The sequence below is a fragment of the Cheilinus undulatus genome, linkage group 1 (assembly GCF_018320785.1).
Source record: "Cheilinus undulatus linkage group 1, ASM1832078v1, whole genome shotgun sequence".
In the NCBI taxonomy this organism is placed as follows: Eukaryota; Metazoa; Chordata; class Actinopteri; order Labriformes; family Labridae; genus Cheilinus; species Cheilinus undulatus.
In genome coordinates this window covers 24,256,670-24,276,567 of record NC_054865.1, presented here as the reverse complement: position 1 = coordinate 24,276,567, position 19,898 = coordinate 24,256,670, and the positions used below count along the sequence as shown (strand labels likewise).

Below are 19,898 nucleotides of genomic sequence, written 5' to 3'. Positions count from 1 at the left end.
GACAGTTTGTTCTGCCTATTCCTGACTTTTAGCTTCTGTCTCTCTAACTATCAGGTAAGAACTGTGAGCTGTGTCTAAGTGGGTTTTTCAGGCTGGAGGGATCTGATCCCACTTCAGTTGGTGTCTGCCGGCTTTGTGACTGTCACACCTCTGGAACAGTGAACAGTACCATGGAGTGTAACCAGGTATACACAGATCAATCTGGAAAATTGTTAAGAATCTGCTCAAGTTTTGTGAGCTTATTTTTTAAAGTCTAATTATTTTTTGTTTTCTTTCTGCCTTGTATCTCCTACTTTTCTTCTATTTTTCTCATCACCAGGTAGGAGGTCAGTGTCAGTGTAAGGCAGCAGTAACAGGCCGTCGTTGTGTCGAGTGTTTGCCTGGTTGGTTTGGTCTTAAAGCCTCGAATCCAAATGGCTGTGAACCCTGTAACTGCAGTGACACTGGTACCATCAGCACCCTAACAGGAGGAAATCCCATCTGTAACCAGGATACAGCACAATGCCAGTGTAAACCTCATGTCACAGGTAAAGAAAAAAGTTACAAACTTTACAGAACCTTGTTCAGTTGTTTCTTGAAACCTTTTTCTTGTGTGTGTCTGTGTGATTTATGTTAAATGATGCTTTCACTGATGATTTTGTGGATGTTTGCCAGTGCGGTCTTGTTTTGCACTCCACTTGTCAGATACTGTCAAGTCTGTTGATGAACAGACTGACAAGAAACTTTAGAAAGAAGTTCTCACCACCTTCCACATACTTTATGTAAAGCAAGCCATCAGTCTTACCCTGCATTTGCAGTTAGGTTCAGATTATGGATGGGGATTGAATCCTGATTCTATGAGGACCCAGTTTTGCTTTTTTTTGTATTTTCCATAACCTGCTCAAGGTTGTCGATACTGATGTTGAGTCTACATGGTCCTGCAATGTAACGTAATGGAACAGAACAGAACTGAAAAGAGAAAGTCAAGCCATGTTTTCAGATCACATCATTTGCACACAAAGACACTTCTTATCTGTATTGTAAAGTTGTTGAACAAATTGCATTAACAGTAGGGCTAAACAATTGTTGATGCAGTGATGTTTATGGGCACACGTCCTGTGTTACGCCACCACTGACTGAGGCTTCATGGAAAATATGGCACTATGTCTGCACTGGTGAACCTACGCAGATCTCCGGGTTTACACACTGCCTGCATGACTCGCTGGAGTGAGACAGCGCTCAGTTTGTGTTTGCGGACTTCAAGGCATTTCATAAACTTCTCTGATTGACCCGACAGTTTTACAGAAAACCGTCAGGCTTCACGATTCAAGTCCTGTTTTGGTGCTTTCCCTCTCGCTCTCTCTCCCTCTCTTCCGCGTGCGCACGGTATACATTTAATTGTAAATGATTTAAATTCAACACCCTGACATTTTGATTACAGCCCATTTTTCACAATGTTTCAATGTCTCGAATACTTTGATAAGACTTATATTGTCAATGAATTGACACCAATTAAATAGAAACACGCTAATGCCACAGACTGAGACAGAGACTAAATAGGTTAAAGTTCATCATCATATAGTCAGGATTCAACAGGTCACAGAAGCAGCTTTATCCCTTAAAATTTCTTCTCCATGTCAGTGGATGGTCTTAAAGGTCAGATTATTATGGTGGATGAACTCAAACAAAAATGTGCAAAAATTGAAAGTGATCTCTTGAAAAAAATCAACCATATTCCTGTAATCTAAAGATTCACCTTTCAGACATCAGACCACTGTGTGAATGATGGAGCTTTATTCTTGCTATAATGTGAAATATTACATTCATGCATAAACTAGAGGATGTTAAAATGATTAAATGATTAATCCCTTACTTTAAGGACAAATTTTAGAATAGAAATAAACTACGATGGAAGAAATAAAGTATAAAAATTTCCTGGGAAAGGATCCCTAAAACCCCAAATATGGCATAATCTAATGTAATTATTTAACTTCCTGTCCTTGCAACTTTAACAAATGTAAACTGTCATCAGAACTTCATTGCACTTTGTAAAAGCTATTTTCTTTAGAGAATCTGTTAATACCAATTGTTAGTATAGAAGTAGTTAATTTAAGGGGCCCAGCTTCTTTTCTCTGTGTCTGGTACTACTTCTCTTTAAAAAGCAAAAGTTATTGGTAAAAAAAAAAAAAAAAAAAAAAAGCAAAATTTCTTATTAGAGTACTTGATTAATCACCCACAGAATCGATAGAGTACGTGATCACAAAATTAATCGATTGCTGGTGCCCTAGTCAGTTATGAGATTGGCAAACAGGTCCAAAGTATGGCAGCATGTTACCAAAGGAAATATAAAGAGGTGACAAAATTTAGTTTATTTTTAATTAATTCTTTCAAGGATAGGAACGATTTTATTGGCCATATGCATCATTCTGCATCAAATTAAGCCAGAATTCCATCCTTGTCTTTGGGTTGACATAGCTTGTAAGGATATTCAAAATTTGCAGCAATATATGCAAGTAAAAAAAAAAATCCACTAATTAAATATGTGTTTAAGTTGGTGGGATAAAAACTAGTTTGCTAACTTAACTTGGTGGCATAAGGCTGTACTATACTATTCAGCAAAGGTAGAAATTTGTGAGGATCTTTATAAATAAATGTTGGATGATAACTCTGTTTACTCATCAGAATAAGATGAATAAAAGGCTTTTGCACAGTGTCAGTTTTTCATCCAAAATTGTCGCAGGTTAAAAAAGAAAAAAACTTTTATGTTGTGTTAGTTTATGTTTGCACCCTGACTCCCAAATGTCCATCCAGCATTATTTCTTCTGAACTGGTTCCATATTTGCATCTGCTCAAAGTCATTTAAATACTGTAGGTGTTCAGAGCAGTAGCAGGAACAGCCCCTTCTCTCTCTCTCTATCTGTCATTATCTCTCTCCACTCAAAACTCCCTTTAAACACTGTGACTTGCCCTTATATTTTATGGATATTAACCATGTAGCTTAATTGATAAAGGATGAAATTTACTCCCAGCCACATATAACTGAGACTAAAGAGAAAAGTTGCACCCTCTCACTCCAACTTGACACAGGGCCATGATGCATAAACTTGTGCCAATAACTGAAATATTTGAAGGACTCTGTCAGGAGCAGATGGACTCTGCTGTTTTTTTGTGTGTTTTTTAGGATTTAAGGAGTCACAGGATTACTTAACTGCTTAATTTTGACCATTTTGCCACAAAATGCATATTTGGCGAAGAAAAATTAAAGCAATGTACTTACTGTACAAGGTTTGAGGTTGTGATGTTTTTTTCTGTTGGACTACAGATCTGAAAAAGGTATCTGAATATACTGGACTCCATGTGCAAAGACATTGATCGATGATACAAAAAAAATACCACTTCTACTGAAATCAAATTGTCTCTTCTTTCTGCCAAATAATAGAAAGCATCAATAGTAGCACTGAGAATGATTTGGATTGATAGAAAATTTTAAAAAGTGTTAATATAAAAAAAGAATAATCCCTATCCCTTGTGAAGATGCAGAAAGGAAAAAAAGCCCTTTAATAGTAATTTTAAAAATATTTTCAGATCAATATTTTTGAGCTGATAGCAGACCCCTATGCACCAAAAGTTCCTAAGATGGGGTCCCTAAAATAGTTTCTCTTACAAAGTGCCCTACTTTTGGTAGCTTTTGCTATTCACAAACAGTAGCTCTGTTTATTTGTCCAGTAATGGTGTCTTAATTAATACACAGGCACAGCTGCTCATTTGGGTGCACACAAAAGCAGGAGTGGATAAACTGGGTGCACACACCAAATTGGTCACGTGTATACGCACAGACATATAACACACACATATCCCAAAGTGTTTTTATCCAGCCAAAATAAACAGGCTTTTCCGCCGGCAGTGCTTCCAGCCGTTGTGCTTCTCTTTGTGATAAATGGTTTCACTCTCTCCCCTGTGCGTCTTTGAAGAGCAGACTCGTATGAAATGCAAAACTGGCCAACGCTCCTCAACTCGACGCATCATAGTTATTGCTAAGCCTTGCTATCAAGGGCCCGCGTTTGTGCGTGTGGATGCGTTCATGTGTATGTGAACTGGTGAATGTGTCTAAGATGTTTCTGTATATGTAAGAGGGCTGGTGTCTAGATGTGACCATGTGTTCATTACTTTTGTCTTTACCTGACTGTATTGTATGATTTAAACCTTTTCTATGCATGTGTGCATAAACATGGTGGCATATGTCTTTGCGCGTGTTTGTGTGTGCCTGCCATCAAGGACTAAGCTGGTATTTAATTCTCTAATTCAATGCCAAGTTGATTAAAACAAACTGCTGCAGCCCCTTGTATTTTTCACTCTCCTCCTTACAAGGCCCACTTTCGTTTTTTTTTTTTTCCCGTCCTTGTTTGTTTGGCTGCTCCCACAGGTATTTTTCAGAAATGAGATTTGATTATGGCAATTTATTACCGCCAAGCTGATACTTTGAGTAGTGCAATGGCAGGCACGCTTCAGAGGGATGGAATTGAAATGTGTACACACAGACGCAGATACACACATGCAGACACGTGCACACGCTCATAACAAGGTGCCAGGGTGCAGTGTGTACATAATAGTGTTTGAAATGGTGATGCATGAGCCAGTTAACCAGCTGGCTACTGATAAAAGGGCCGGGCCATGTCCGGAAAAACATACACAAGCACAAAAATGTGAATACAAGCACACCACATCGCAAAATTACCTTTTTTCTGTCCATATCTAATATTTTTTAACACCCTCTTCTCTCTAATGTTCTCACCTTTATTTCCTTTTAGTTGTTTTTAGTTTGTATTTCTTTTATGTTTTCTGTTAACCCTTAATTGTTTGTATAAATATTTAGAAATTATTAACTAATGATTTTAAGTTGCAAAGTTTAACAAGAATTACAAAATATCCCAGCATTGTTAGGTTTGTGACTGTCATTTTGTCTTCCTGCATATTAACTTCAGCCGCCTTTGAACTATTTGATTATGGCAAAAGTCATGATTATCATTTTTTTTTGACCGATATTGAGACTGTGATTATTAATTCTCTAAGACTGACATTGTCATATACGACAAGAAAAGGCACAAGTTACAAAAGCCAATGAACTCTTTAACCATAAAGCGTAGCCACTTACTTTTTTCTCTTGTGGAAGCTCACCATTTTGCAGTTCTAATGATGCTATCCATCTTTGTAGCTTCTAGATGCTTCTTTGCTGAACTTAACTCTGATGACTTTCAGGATTTTTTTAAGGTTAAATCCACACCAGTAACTCTGATATTGGACATCTTTTTATCCATTTTTTAATCATCTTTTGATTGTTTCTACCACCATATTGTTTTACTTCAATTATTATCTCATGGGCTGTGAAAACCTATGGCAGGCTCTTCAATTGTTGCATTGTGCTTTGTCAAATCAAGTCTTAACGGGGGGATAGCCTGAATAGCTCATAATGGAGAGACTGAGAGACTGAGTGCATGTGACACTGCAGACAGGAACTACTTTGAAAAATGGCACAAATTCAGCCATTTCAAAAAAGCACAGGACTTTTTTTGTATAAATTAAAATGATCAGAATGATCATTTTTTCACTTTTTGGTCCCCAAGAGAAGGGATAACAAGTTTGTGCAAAGAGAAGTCATTATTGTTTACTGTGCGTTACACATATAGTCTTTGAGTTTTCATTTCCGTTTATTTTTTCCTTTGTCTCTGTAGTCACATAACTTTTCTTAATCCTAGTGATATTACTGCAGCTCACTTATTCATAACGCCCAGGTTGTCTTGAAAAAAAAAAGTTTGAACTTAACTGTGCACCGCAGAGTTGATGTTTTACAAGCTTTTCTTTTGTATGTTTATTTTTGGGGCTTTGTGCTTTTATTCATGGAGGCAGATTGGAATAAAGTCAGAAACAGGGATGAGATCATGGGGGAGAGACATCTGCACCCCACAGGCTTTTTAAACCCTCTGAAACCAATGTTGTTGTATATGACAAGAAAAGACATGTTATAAAAACTTAAACTCATAATAACTTTTGAGCCATCATTTGTAGCCACTTAATTGTGTTTCCTCTGGAAGCCCTCTGATTTGCTGTTCTAATAACATTATCCATTCCTTTGTAGCCCTTATGCTTCTCTAGTGAGCCCAGAACTTGGGTGACTTTCCACGGTCTTTAAAGATTAAATCCACGCCAGTAAATCCAGTGTTTAGTGCCTTTTTTTTCTATTTTTGATCCATTTTCTATTGTCTAGCTTAGCATCAGCCCCCATAATGTTATCCCAAAACACAAATGGGCTGTGACAACCAGTGGCAGGCTTTTCTGTCATTATGTCATGCTTTGCCAAACTGTGCATGTGTAAACTCTTAGAAACTGGAGGAGACTGCCTGAATCATGCCTGAATAGCTCAATGGAGAGAAAAAGAGACAGGGAGGCTGTGATGTGGCCGTCTGTGTTTCTGCAGACAGGAGTTGCTGTGAATAATGGCTTAAAATCAGCCAGTATAAAAGAGTGCAAGGACTTTTTTGTTAATAAGTCAATATTGTGAAGATGTTTTGTCTGAGAATTATTATTTTTTCACTTTTTGGATCACAAGACATGAGAGAACAAGTTTTTGTTGAAAAAAAGTCTAGGTCATAATTGTTTACTGCGTGTCACACATAAACACATAAAGTTTTAATTCTGTTTCTTTTTTCTTTTTTTCTCTTAGAATGTCTTTAAAAATCCAAGCACACTTTGTACCATAGGTTTGATGTTTACAAGCTTTTTTAGACAAGTTCAGTCGAGCCAAACAGTTATAAAATAGTTAAGGGCTCAGAGGGTTAAACACAATTACCCACTGATATTCAAACATCTGCATTGCATGCATTTATCGAACTTCAACACTCTTGACATTTTAAAAGAACAAGCAATTAATAAAAATTGGTGAAAATAATGTGAATAAATGTGTTAAATAATGACATATTATAATAGTGAATAAGCAAGAAGAATTACTTTCATGGTCAAAATAATATAAAAACAAACATTTACATTGATAACACAGTAATCTTTAAATTATGACCTTATCTTATTTTCATGATCATGTGAAGCCAAAATTGTAAATGAAATGAAACTTGAGTATTTTCCCAGCCCTAATGGACACGCATACAACGTTTCAACGCACGCACACACACCACATTTCTCCATGGCACTATTATGAAATATGATCTATCCAAGGAAATATATTCATATCTATAAAATCATTAAAGTGGGCAGACCAGGGGAAATGCCAAGTGTCTGCTGCACACTGAGTGGGCGACACACTTACTCAGACACATGCTCATTTGCTTCTGTGCGCTAACACAGACGCACAGGTATGCTCTCATGGATGTGTGTGTACGTACTTTCACACCCACCCTCATACCAACACACACACTCCCTCATAAACGGCCGAGGTGACGGCGTTGCCCCCAGGCATCCATTTAGGGACAGATTGCCTGTCATGGAATACGTATGGCATATTCAAATAAGGCCTGCTCGCTCACACTACATATCATAGTTTAACAAGCCTTATAGCCAACTGCAGCTGAAGCCATAACACCTCACACTGGATGATTCGTTTGTGGTTGTTATTGTATAATCATTATAAACAGAGCAAAAGTCAATAATGAAACAAAGTTATTGTCAACATTTGCAGATAAAATTGCTCAGCTTGAAGACATGCCTGAACTGGAGAAGTGAGTTAAAACATTGCAAAAGAACAATAAGTGAACTAAAACTGTTCTTTTCATAAGCTCGTTTTGGCATAGAAACACTGCGTTGTTAAAACTCTAACATAGGAAAGCGCAACATATTCTCACCCAAGCTGCTCTTAAGATGATTTATTTTGTAAATAATAAACAAATCTTAAACTTACATGTAGGTACAAAGATAATAATGACCCTCAGATTTTAAAAGCCGACATTATAAACAGAACTCACCTTGTATTGATTTCATACTAAATGTTAATTTAGTCTTATTTCTATGTTCCTTCATCCATCTTTCCATCCCTCCATCTCCCCACATTTTCTTTCCTCTGTGCTCTTTTCTTGTAGTTGCTTAATTTATTTATTTTCTCGCTCAGTGAAATTAAGTGTTTGGCCTTAGGTGAGTGATCCATCATATGTAGAGGGCCTGGCCTTAATGATGGCAGTTTTATACACTCACCCACCATTTCTCTCACTCTCTCTTACTCACTCACACTCAGACAAATACACACACACACACAACACGTGTAAACACATACACATGCATGCCTGCAAATAGGGAAAGGCTAAGTGCTTGTTGGTGAACAGTGAAGTGTCAGTTTATTTCCATTGTGATTCGCAACTTTTCTCTGAATATGTTCTTCCTTTCCTCCTTTCTTTTTTCCCCAGGTTTATCTTGCGACCGTTGTGAGTTTGGTTATTGGAACCTGTCTCAACCAAACGGTTGTGTCCCATGTGACTGCGACCCCCTGGGCTCCCTCAGCTTGTTCTGTGAGCCTGATGGGGGGCAGTGTGAGTGTAAGCCTGGGGTGGGGGGTCGGCGCTGTGACTCTTGTGGCCGGGGCTCCTATGGTTTAAGACTGGAGGGATCCTGTGCCCTCTGCAACTGCTCACAGGCAGGGACAGTGCCCGGGGAAGACTGTGATCCTCACACAGGACAGTGTGTTTGTAAGGCAAGTGTACCAGGATCATTACAATTTATCATTGCTTACTAGAACAAGATTTGTAGGCAGGTTTGTAGTTGTGGTTGGCAAACGCAAACCATGGTTTTGTCTGCAAATTTTATCGGAAATCAGACAAAGTTGTGAATATTCACCCACGACATGTGAAGCTTTATGATAGAGAGGTGTAAGATGTCTTTACTGTGGCCTTCATATTAAGAAGTCTTGTCTCAGCTGCCTTAGGGCTTGTGATGAGTATCAAAATGTGGTACCAAGATACCCACTGTACCGGATGGGAAAGGCACAAAATACGTTATGTGAAGAAGATGCACCTGTTTCCTTTACTTAAATGTTCTATTGACATCTTGTTTCTGAACTACTTACAACACTGATATAGCTTTAAAAGCATTTTAGACATGTTTTTTCCGATTAAAAATATTGATTTAGCACAAGTTTTGGAAAACAAAATACCAAACCTGACTTGGGGTCACTTTGGTTTCAGTATGATTTACTGTCACAGTTCTTAGCGATGACTTTATCAATCACACTAAGTCTTTGTCTTTACTTTTTACATCCTTTCATCTGTATGCTATAAGGTCCCTTTTCATTTGTCATTATCTACCTTTCTTTCTAGGAACATGTGTCAGGCCATTATTGTGACTCTTGTCGTCATGGTTACCACACTCTGGAGCAGCGCAACTCCCTGGGCTGTCTGCCGTGTGCGTGTGACACTAGTGGCACTGTGCCAGAGGGAGTGTGTGATATGAGGACTGGACAGTGCCCCTGCAGAGAGGGGGTGGTGGGAGCAAGGTGCACCAACTGTGCCCCTAACTACTACAACAACAGTTTACAGCTCCAGCGTAAGATGACACAGAGTTTCAGACAAATTTACACAGAAGCGTAGTCATTAAGATTACACAATTATTGAATGCAATCATTTATTCTTCAAAAACATGAAGCTATGGCCTAGTATCACAGGACACTTAAGAGAAGGCATTGCCACTGTAGATGTAAATGGTAGGAAGAGAACCATTATGTTCTTCAATGGCATACAGTGCATTCAGAAAGGATTCAAATCCCCCTTCATTTTTCTCAATTTTGTTATGTTGCATCCTGATGCTACTGTCGAAAAAAAAATGTATGTATCCTCATTAATCTACACTCAGTATCCCAGCATGAAAAAGTGAAAACAGAAATTTGAATTATTTGGCAAATGCATGAAAAATATGAAACTGAAATGGAAGTACTCAGACCCTTTGCAAAAACACTTGAAAATCAGCTTACGTTCCTCCCATTTCTCTTGATCCTTGTTGAGATGTTTCTACACCTTGATTGGAGTCAGTCTGTGGTTAATTTAGATGAAAGGACATGATTTGGAAAGGCACACACCTCTCTTGGAGTTTGAAAAACAGTCCAAATGAAAGCCAAGCAGGCTTTCACATAGTTTGCACTAAAAGAGGCTTCTGTCTAGTCACTCTGTCATAAGCCCTTATAGGTGGAGGGATGCAGTGATGTTTGTTTCTCTAAAGCTTTGTCCCAGATGATCTTTGGAGCTCAGTCAGAGTGACCCTGGATGCTTGTTCATCTCTCTGACTAAGGCCCTTCTCTCCTGATTGCTTAGTTTGGCTGGGCGACCAGCTCTTAGAAGAGTCCTGGTTGTGCCAGATTTCTTCCATTTGAGAACCATGAAGGCCTCTGTGCTCCTGGGAACCTTCACTGCAGCAGAACTTGAAACCTTATGAGATCTGTGCCTTGCAACATTCCTTCAAATGGTCTGAATACTTATATAAACATGATATATATTATGTGTGTTATTTATTTTCAATAGATTAGATTTTTCTGAAAATTCTGTTTTCACTTTGTCTTGATGGGGTGCTGAGCGTAGATTAATGACAATAAAATACTTTTTCTTGACTACAGCATCAGGTTGCATCATAACAAAATTAAGAAAAATGAAGGGGGTCTAAATATTTTCTGATTGCACTGTATACCATTGAAGAACATAATGGTTAGCTTCCTTTCATTTTACAGTGCATCCAGAAAGTATTCACAACGCTTCACTTTTTCCACATTTTGTTATGTTACAGCCTCATTCCAAAATGGAATATATTCATTTTTTTCCATCTACACACAACATCCTATAATGACAATGTGAAAACAGCTTTTTTGAAATTTTTGCAAATTTATTAAAAATAAAAACTAAGACATCACATGTACATAAGTATTCACAGCCTTTGCCATGAAGCTCAAAATTGAGCTCAGGTGTGTCCTGTTTCCATTGATCATCCTTGAGATGTTCCTACAGCTTAATTAGAGTCCACCTGTGGTAAATTCAGTTGATTGGGCATGATTTGGAAAGGCACACACCTGTCTATGTAAGGTCCCACAGGTGACAGTGCATGTCAGGGCACAAACCAAGTATGAAGTCAAAGGAATTGTCTGTAGACCTCAGACACAGGATTGTCTCGAGGCACAAATCTGGGGAAGGGTACAGAAAAATTTCTGCTGCTTTGAAGGTCCCAATGAGCACAGTGGCCTCCACCATCCATAAATGGAAGAAGTTCAGAACCACCAGGACTCTTCCTAAAGCTGACCCCGTCTAAACTGAGTGATCGGGGGAGAAGAGCCTTAGTCAGGGAGGTGACCAAGAACCCGATGGTCACTCTGTCAGAGCTCCAGCAGTCCTCTGTGGAGAGAGGAGAACCTTCCAGAAGGTCAACCATCTCTGCAGCAATCCATCAATCAGGGCTGTATGGTAGAGTGGCCAGACGGAAGCCATTCCTTAGTAAAAGGCACATGGCAGCCTGCCTGGAGTTGGCCAAAAGGCACCTGAAGGACTCTCAGACCATGAGAAACAAAATTCTCTGGTCTGATGAGACAAAGATCGAACTCTTTGGCGTGAATGCCAGGCGTCGTGTTTGGAGGAAACCAGGCACTGCTCATCACCTGGCCAATACCATCCCTACAGTGAAGCATGGTGGTGGCAGCATCATGCTGTGGGGATGTTTTTCAGTGGCAGGAACTGGGAAACTAGTCAGGATTGAGGGAAAGATGAATGCAGCAGTGTAAAGAGACATCCTGGATGAAAACCTGCTCCAGAGCACTTTTGACCTCATACTGGAGGAAAAGTGAAGCGTTGTAAATACTTCCGGATGCACAGTAACTACTGGGCCTATGTCGTCTCTTAAGTGACCTGTGTAACTAAACCACAGTGTTAAGTTTATTAAAAAATAAATTGCTGCATACAACGTTTGTGGGAACTTTATAACAGACTCACAAAGTAGCTTTATCTATGGTCTGTAAAGGCTTTTGTTAACTGTTTTTTTTTTTGTACAGGGAATCAAATTTAAAATCTTTCTTGGTCACTGATGTTGTTTCTTCAGAGGGGCTGTACGAGGGCTGTGTGCCGTGTAGCTGTGACCCAAGAGGGACAGTGGCCGGGTCAGTTTGTGACAGCAACACGGGGCAGTGTGTTTGTCTCCCTACACGCTCTGGACAGGACTGCAGTGGCTGCCGACCAGGTGAGTTGATCAAGAATAACTGATTAATCCATGATTTATATCAATGGGGAATTTGAGGAAAGGTTGAAAAAGGAAATTATTAACAGATCATCTTTATACATTACTAACTTCAAGACATACCAGCTTAAAATGATTCTCAGAGGAGTGGAGAAGCAAATTTTACTCTTGTGTACTTCTGTGTGTGATAGCTTATGATTCCTCCTGCTGGATCTCTACTTAGTGATTGTCCTGTTCATAACAGCTTCATAAAATCGAAGAGAAAGATTGCTACTTCCCACTTACCTCTCTTTAATTGTGTGTGCAGAGCATTAAAATTGCCTGTGTTTTTGTTTATTCTTTAATTTTTTGGGACAATTACTCATAAACTAGTATTGCCTTGGAAGTAAAGTCAGACCAAGGGTATAGTCAGGCTAACTGTAACAACATTTCAGCTGAATGTACTGATTGAAAGTTTAGATTAGTTCAGATGGACACATGACAGCAATTTTTGTCTCAGAAGACTCCCAAAATAATAACAAAAGCCATATTCGATGCCTTTTTGAGGTAAACAACCACAATTTGGCAGTAATATCTACTTTGTTACATGAATAATTTGTTTATTACCTCCCTGTCTTCATGCTAATTTTCTGGTAATCTACAGGATATCTCACTTTATTTTGCCTTTAGAATTATTGACTAACAACACTGCTCTGCTTAAAGTTTCTGTATACTGATTATTGGAGATTTTTTAATACAGTTGTTGTAATGTTAAGATATTCCAGAACACTACATGGACATGAAAACTTACACTTAAGGTTGTTCGAAAAATCACTGTGTGACTTTAATTTTAAGTCTTATGAAATTAGAGGTGATAACAAAGGAGGAAAATAAAGGTGCAAAGACGGAAGAGAGAAATAATACTGTACTCAGATGCCATGATTCTACAGTGACACGAGCAACAGGTTTGATGGTTTAGCTTTATTTCATGTTTTCTTCCTCTCCAGACTTTTACCTCTCTCCAGATCAGAGCACGTGTGTGGAGTGTGACTGCCATCCCATGGGGGCTTCACAGCGTGGCTGTGAGGTTCAGACGGGACAGTGTGCGTGTGCCCATCCCTCTGTGGGGGGACGTCGCTGTAATCAGTGTAGGGAGATGTTCTTTGGATTCAACCCTGGTCTGGGCAGGTAACACACACAAGTCAATCACACACAAAAATTTAACCCCTTATCTGCTGGTGTACAGCTTTTAAATATTTTCGTCATTAACTGAACCACCCAACTCTCTCACACTTTGCAGATGTACTTAATGGCACACATGCCAGCAGGCGTGGTATCTGTGAAGACAGTTTACAGATTGGTTGGCAGACATATGACTTACAAGAGTTAAGAGCTGCTTTGACCTTTACTGCTCATGTCTCTACCTGCAGGCTATCTCACACACACAGCGTAACACACAACCTAAAACACACATACACAAATCTTACTGTACACTTTACATCCTGTGAATTACGGATACACGCACACGAACGTTCCTCTCAGCAGGGTGTCATAGCAGATAGATGATCCACAAACTGTTTGACTTGTGGTCCACTGTGTGCATGTGTGTTTGTGTGCCAGCTGACCTTGCCTGATAGCTGTATTCCCCGGTGTTCAGGCTGTGGCTGAGATTTCCTTACAGCAGAGAGGGAATGATGGAAGCAGGGAGAGAAAACAACAAGATGATAAATAGTTTACAGAGAGATTAAGAAAACAGAAGGAAAAAATTGGAATAGTAGAAAGAAAATGGAACAAAGAAAACCTGAAAAAGAGAAAGATCACAGAGAGGGGCATACTTAAAAAATACAATTTCCAGTCAATATAGGTAAATCAAGACACATTTTCTAAAGCCAAATAAAAACAAACACACTTTTGTGTTTGAAATCTAACTTTTAAAAGGTTATTGATTTGTTATGAGGTTTTCTAAAGATATGCTGTTTGTTTTTATAGGCAGATTTTTTTTAATCTCTGTGAACTTTTTTGTTTTTCAAGCCTTTTTTCTTGATAAATGCATTTCTATAAGCCAAAAAACAATTAAATAATATAACAAATGTAGACATTATCAGTGATTGACTTGCAACCAGTCCAGAGTGAACCCTGCCTAAGTGGTGTAGAAAATGGATGGATGGATGGACAACGGACGGATGGACATAGACATTATTAACCTGACATGCCAGTTAGACAGTTTCACATATGCTCTGCACGATATATATCTCACATCCATGTGGGTAACAGCCCATTGAAAGTGTTTGGGAAGGGCAGAACCTTTGAAAAAAATCTCAGAGGGTGACTTCTGTCTGCCATATTATTCATTACAAGTCAGTCAGAGTGATAGAGCATATGATGGAGGCAGCTCTGGAGATTTAACTCAATACAGTAGCTGCTAGCATTGCTAACTATCAGTGGAGCCAGTGAGTAAGTCATGCTTAGTCCAGTAAGGAGAGGAGTTAATTAATCTTTTCCACCAATAAAAGCTTTCAGTGCTCTGTGAAGGGCCTCATAGGGAGCCCATTCTTCCTTTTTATTTATAAATTCTGATTGTTGAATCTGTTAAGTATGTGTGAATGTATCCATGAATCCCATCAACAATTTCTAGCCAGTCTTAAACAGAGAAGATCCTTGCACCATTTTGTGGTGAATGCTTTCCTGGCTGCTGCCAGCAAAATTTTAACAAAATATCGGTCCTCACATTCAATATGATTTTTTGTCAGGTTACCTGGATATTATTTCATGTTCCAAATCCTTTTTTTAATTTATAGTGTTTCACATTTTCACAACCAAAAGTTTGTCGCTGCTCTCCTTGAAAAAGTTTTGAATGTTTATGTTTTTGAAAGAAACATCTTTGTCAAAAAAAGACAATTTTTTCATCCTATAGACCTGACAGTTTTTTCCAGTGCAGAAAGTGTATGCCTCTGTTTCCCTCTATCTTCCTTTTTTACTCTAATTCCTATCTTATTTCCTTCCTTTGTGCAGGAAAAATGACAGTGTTCACTTATTACTGCTGAATGCTTTTCTTGTGCCCAGAGTCGCTCTATAATAAGGATTTCTTCATCTAAATGTCATCAAGTAATTTATCCTCTCCCTTCAATCAATAGGCTTTACACAAATGAATTAACACACACATACACCCACACACACAAATTGATGTGTGAGCAATTGGCTGAAGATGTAGTCCTTGTCTAAACGTGTCTCCATGGAGAAACCGGGTCAGAGAAATGCTGACCGCGGTTTCCTTCATCAAAGGAAAATATGATGGTAATTCTGTCTGGAGGGATTAAATATTGGCACACACACACATTCACTTACACACATAATTTTATTATAAGGGATTACATGTGTTATAATCAAACAGCACAAAAACTCTATAGCATGCGGTTTCTGTTATTTGAATTTGAACATCTTTAAAGTCACTTTTTAACATTCTATATGATGAGACAGTTTAAGTTCACTTGCCTTCATGTTCCTATTAGGTGCTATTTTGTTTATAAAGCTGTCTCACTTAGGAAAAAACACAAAGAACTGTTATTCACACTCATACTGTACTGAAAAAGAAAAGCATGTAAGGGTGTGATGCTGGTGTTTTAGTTCTCCTTTGGAAAGGAGTGAAGGTCGAGTCACTGTAGCGTTTGTGTGACTGTGTCCATTTGTAGTTGTGTGTCTTACAGTGTGACTGTTTGTGAGAGAGGGAGAGAGAGCACCAGTTGACAGGACAAATTTGCGGCTCGTTAAGAGGCTGTGGCTTTTCACACAGCAATAAAGAAGGTGTAGGGGAGTGGGCCAGGGTGTGTGTGAGAGAAAGCATGGGACTATAGTGCATAGATGAAAGCTAAACACTCCAGTGAGAGACAGAATGATATGGTCTCTACTCTGTTATTCTTTTTGTCAGTAGTGTGTATGTGAGTGTGAGCTAGACATCTTCAACAAGCAGATTGTGTTGCATGTGTGGGTGTGTGTAAAGGTGTGAGGTGGCTGGCCGGATGATCACCCGCTGCCCAGCCCCAGTGAGGCTAACACCACAGTGGTGACCCAGACACTTACACTGTCAGACATGCGCGCATTGTGACAAGTCTGAGAGGGAATACATTTTCTGTGAGGTTAGTTTCACAGCTAGGGGGTGATGGTTGGTGGGCTTGATGGTAGCGAGGGTCTCCCTCGTAGTGTTAAGGTGAAGACCCAACACCTTTGAGACATTCACACTCATAGGCAAAAAACTGAGTTATATTTCATCTTTCGCTGAAGGAGAAATATTTCAAAATGCCCTTTCTTTTTCTTTTCTTTGACGCTTAATCAAAACACCTTTTTACAACTGTGCAGTTGTTTTTAATACATTCCTGCCAATTCCTTTAAAAGAAGAAACTAAAATATCACATTGATGAAAGTATTCAGACTCTTTGCAGAAACACTTGAAATTTAGCTGTGGTGCCTCCCATTTGCTAAGATTGCTGTACACTTTGATTGGAGGTTGACTGTGATGGCCTCACAGCTGACAATGCATATCAGAGCAAAAACTAAGCCATGAGGTCAAAGAAGTTTCCTGAAGAGCTCAGAGACAGGAGTGTTGCAAGGCTCAGATCTGGGGAAGGCTACAAGATACTTTCTTTTGCACGGAAGGTTCCCAAGAGCACAGTGGCCTCCATCATTCTCAAATGGAAGACGTTTGGCACGACCAGAACTCTCCCAAGAGCTGGATGCCAGGCCAAACTGAGCAATTGGGGGAGAAGGGCCTTAGTAAAGGTCAAGAGGTGGCCAAGAACCTGATGGTCACTCTGACTGAGCTTTAGAGATCCTGTGTGGAGATAGGAAAAAGTTGTGGAAAGACAACCATCACTGATGCCCTCCACTGGTCTGGACTCTATGACAGATTAGCTAGATGGGACCTCTAATCAGTACATAACACATACAAACACGTTTGGCTTGCACAGGAAGTCTTTTTACAAACTCTGAGTGGGCTTTTCTGTGTTTTGCACTGAGGAGAAACGTTCATCTTGCCAATCTGCCATAAAGCCCAAACCAGTAGAGGGCTCCAGGGAAGGTTGTCCTTCCAGAATTTTGTCCCATCTCCACACAGGACCTCTAGAGCTCAGTCAGAGTGACCATCAGGTTCTTGATCACCTCTCTTACGAAGGCCCCTCTCCCCTGGACCACCAAAGAATTGGGGTCATGCTGTCACTGTTTTTTTCTTTTGGTCTGAACCAGTTCTAAGCTATGGAAAAACAAAGAATTTGTGATAAAGTAAGCACTGGGTTTGAACCAGCCTTTGAACTGTTTCAGAAGGAAAAAGGGGAAGAAGTGGTCCAGAATTCTGCTGCTGGGTATTCCAGGAGGCCTCACGTGGCCTTAGTTTGAGTTCAAATTTGTAGCCTTACTAGTTTCATGATCACATTCACATCATTGCTATCACTTGCAAAGTTCTTAATCAGGAAGTTTTGATCAGTTACCTACTTACCATTACTGGTTATCCAGCCTTAAAACTAAAGAGGACAGGCTTTTGAAGTTATTGTGTTGTAACTGTGGAGGTCTCTGCCTCTGATCTAAAAATAAATGAATTTATAATATGTAAATATGATCCTTAACTTATCCAACACAACAGCAGCAAAATAATGATGTTCCATGATAGTATCTGTGTGGTAACTGCATTTTTTCTTTTCAATAAAAGCATACAAAACTTACAAAAAAACCTGAAGTTTATCTTTAAATAACAATTAACTGCTTATGATGTATGTGTAAAATGATTGCACTGTTTTAAAAGTTTCAGTTGTTTATATCAGTAAGTTTCCTTTATTAAGCTGTCTGTAAGTAAGACGTAAGGAAAGAGGGTCTTGATTTTTTACCTTGTCATTTGTTTAACCAGGTGCCAGCCTTGTGCTTGTGACACATCAGGGAGTGTGAATGGAACATGTCATCCAGATTCTGGGTTGTGTGTATGTAAGCTGCTGGTAGCTGGAGACAAGTGTGATCAATGTCAGTCTGGAGCAAGCCATTTTGACCAGGAGAACCCCTTTGGCTGCAGTAAAGGTCTGATGGTGTCTCCTAAATTACAGGTTATTACAGCATTATTGTCAGTTATTGATTATTGATTGTTCTTTTACCATTATTCTCTGTTTGTGAAGCACCCTCTCAGCAGCCTGCACCAGTTGGCTTTTCTCACAGTTTTTTATCAGTTCACCTCTTCTGGCATCCACCTGACTCTCCAAACTCAAACAGACTCAACTACACTCTCATGAGGAATGGACAGGCAGTGCATAGCATACAAAGTCACTATCCTTTTAGTAAGTACCACATAAAAACTGCAATAACCGTTTTTACTACTTTAGACACACATTAAACATTGATCTACTTGTATAGCTCAGATAACACTTATCTCCTGTCTTGCTTCCTCCTTCAGGTCCTGAATCATTTGAAGACACTGGTTTGCTTCCTTACACCAAATACTCCTACTGGATTATAACAGCTAATGTGGCTGGGTCAACAATAAGTCCAATAGCCTCTTACCAAACTTTAGGAGCACCACCTAAAGCAGAGCAGCTACATTTAAACCTTGTGGGGAGAGCTGGTCCTACCACTGCAAGCTTTAACTGGAGTGCACCACAAAATGACACAGGCCCAGTGGAAAGGCAAGTAGAAAGAAAAGTAGACAAAAGTTTAGGGAGAGAGCACCTTTAACTACAGACAGTCAATACAGTGCTTAACAAATTTATTAGACCACCTGTCATATTTGTCTCAGAGACTATCCAGCATCATGAAGTGCTTTAATGCGGACTCTTTCATTTTCAGTGAGCTCTCCACGTTTTACCATTTTGAACAGGAATAAAGAATTTCAAACTGAATTCCATTTTTATGCCCAAATTCGAGCCGGCTCACTGGGCTTCTCTGAGAAGTCAGAAATTAATCAAGCATAACATTCAACCACTGAAACAATTTTTTTCTTTTCAGGAATGCAAGTAAATAACTATAATTTGACATATTAATCAAGATATAACAATGTGCTTTACTAGTTTTTCATTTTTCTGTTAATCAGTAAATTTGAAAATTCATGGATAACAATAATAATTATATTTTAGCATTAAAAATATAATTTCGGTTAAAGAGCTTGTATTGGTATATTAACCATTGCAGAAACATAAAAAATGATTTTGTTAATTACCAATGCTGTCAATTTAGGGCAGCTGTGGCATAAACCTTATTTTTATCATGCGGTTGCTGCTTTGTAAAGACCAGCATAAGTTGTTAATTACGTTGATATTTTAAGGCTGTTCTGAAGGACTAATTTTGCTTGATTGTGCATGGGCTGGAGGCCACTATGCAATACAGGGACATGAAGGGGAGTGAGCACCCTCAGTGGCCTGTTTTCAGATGTCTGTCAGAAGTTAAAAGTTTGCGTTGTAAATTCTGAAGTACAAATGACTTTGTTATGACTAAGCACTATATTTTTACTGAACCACATGAAAACCAAAAACAAACAAAAAAGGTTATCATTTTTTTTGTCTCCACAGGTATGTATTATCCACTACAGAGTCATCTAGAGGTGCAGAACCCGTCATTCACTATACAGGCTTATCTACAGAGGCTGTGGCAAGTGGCTTAAAGCCCTTCACCCAGTACACTGTCACACTGGAGGTGGGTGGGGCAAAAGACTCTGTATACAAAATATAGTTGGAAAATTATGCTTGAGCTCAAACACAAATTCAGCATGTACATCCTACAGAATA

The 19,898-nt window shown here is 39.0% G+C and overlaps 1 protein-coding gene across 1 annotated transcript in view; it reads left to right on the top strand.

Moving 5' to 3' along the window:
* The window catches only part of ush2a (Usher syndrome 2A (autosomal recessive, mild)), a 300,866-nt gene that overhangs the window by 57,609 nt on the left and 223,359 nt on the right, over nt 1-19,898 (top strand). The window contains exons 13-22 of the mRNA XM_041790781.1: nt 55-185; nt 320-527; nt 8,382-8,665; nt 9,288-9,513; nt 12,037-12,174; nt 13,158-13,338; nt 18,041-18,204; nt 18,300-18,458; nt 18,575-18,803; nt 19,683-19,806. Of these exons, the coding sequence (XP_041646715.1) occupies nt 55-185; nt 320-527; nt 8,382-8,665; nt 9,288-9,513; nt 12,037-12,174; nt 13,158-13,338; nt 18,041-18,204; nt 18,300-18,458; nt 18,575-18,803; nt 19,683-19,806 (1,844 nt within the window). The remainder of the gene's footprint in view (nt 1-54; nt 186-319; nt 528-8,381; nt 8,666-9,287; nt 9,514-12,036; nt 12,175-13,157; nt 13,339-18,040; nt 18,205-18,299; nt 18,459-18,574; nt 18,804-19,682; nt 19,807-19,898) is intronic.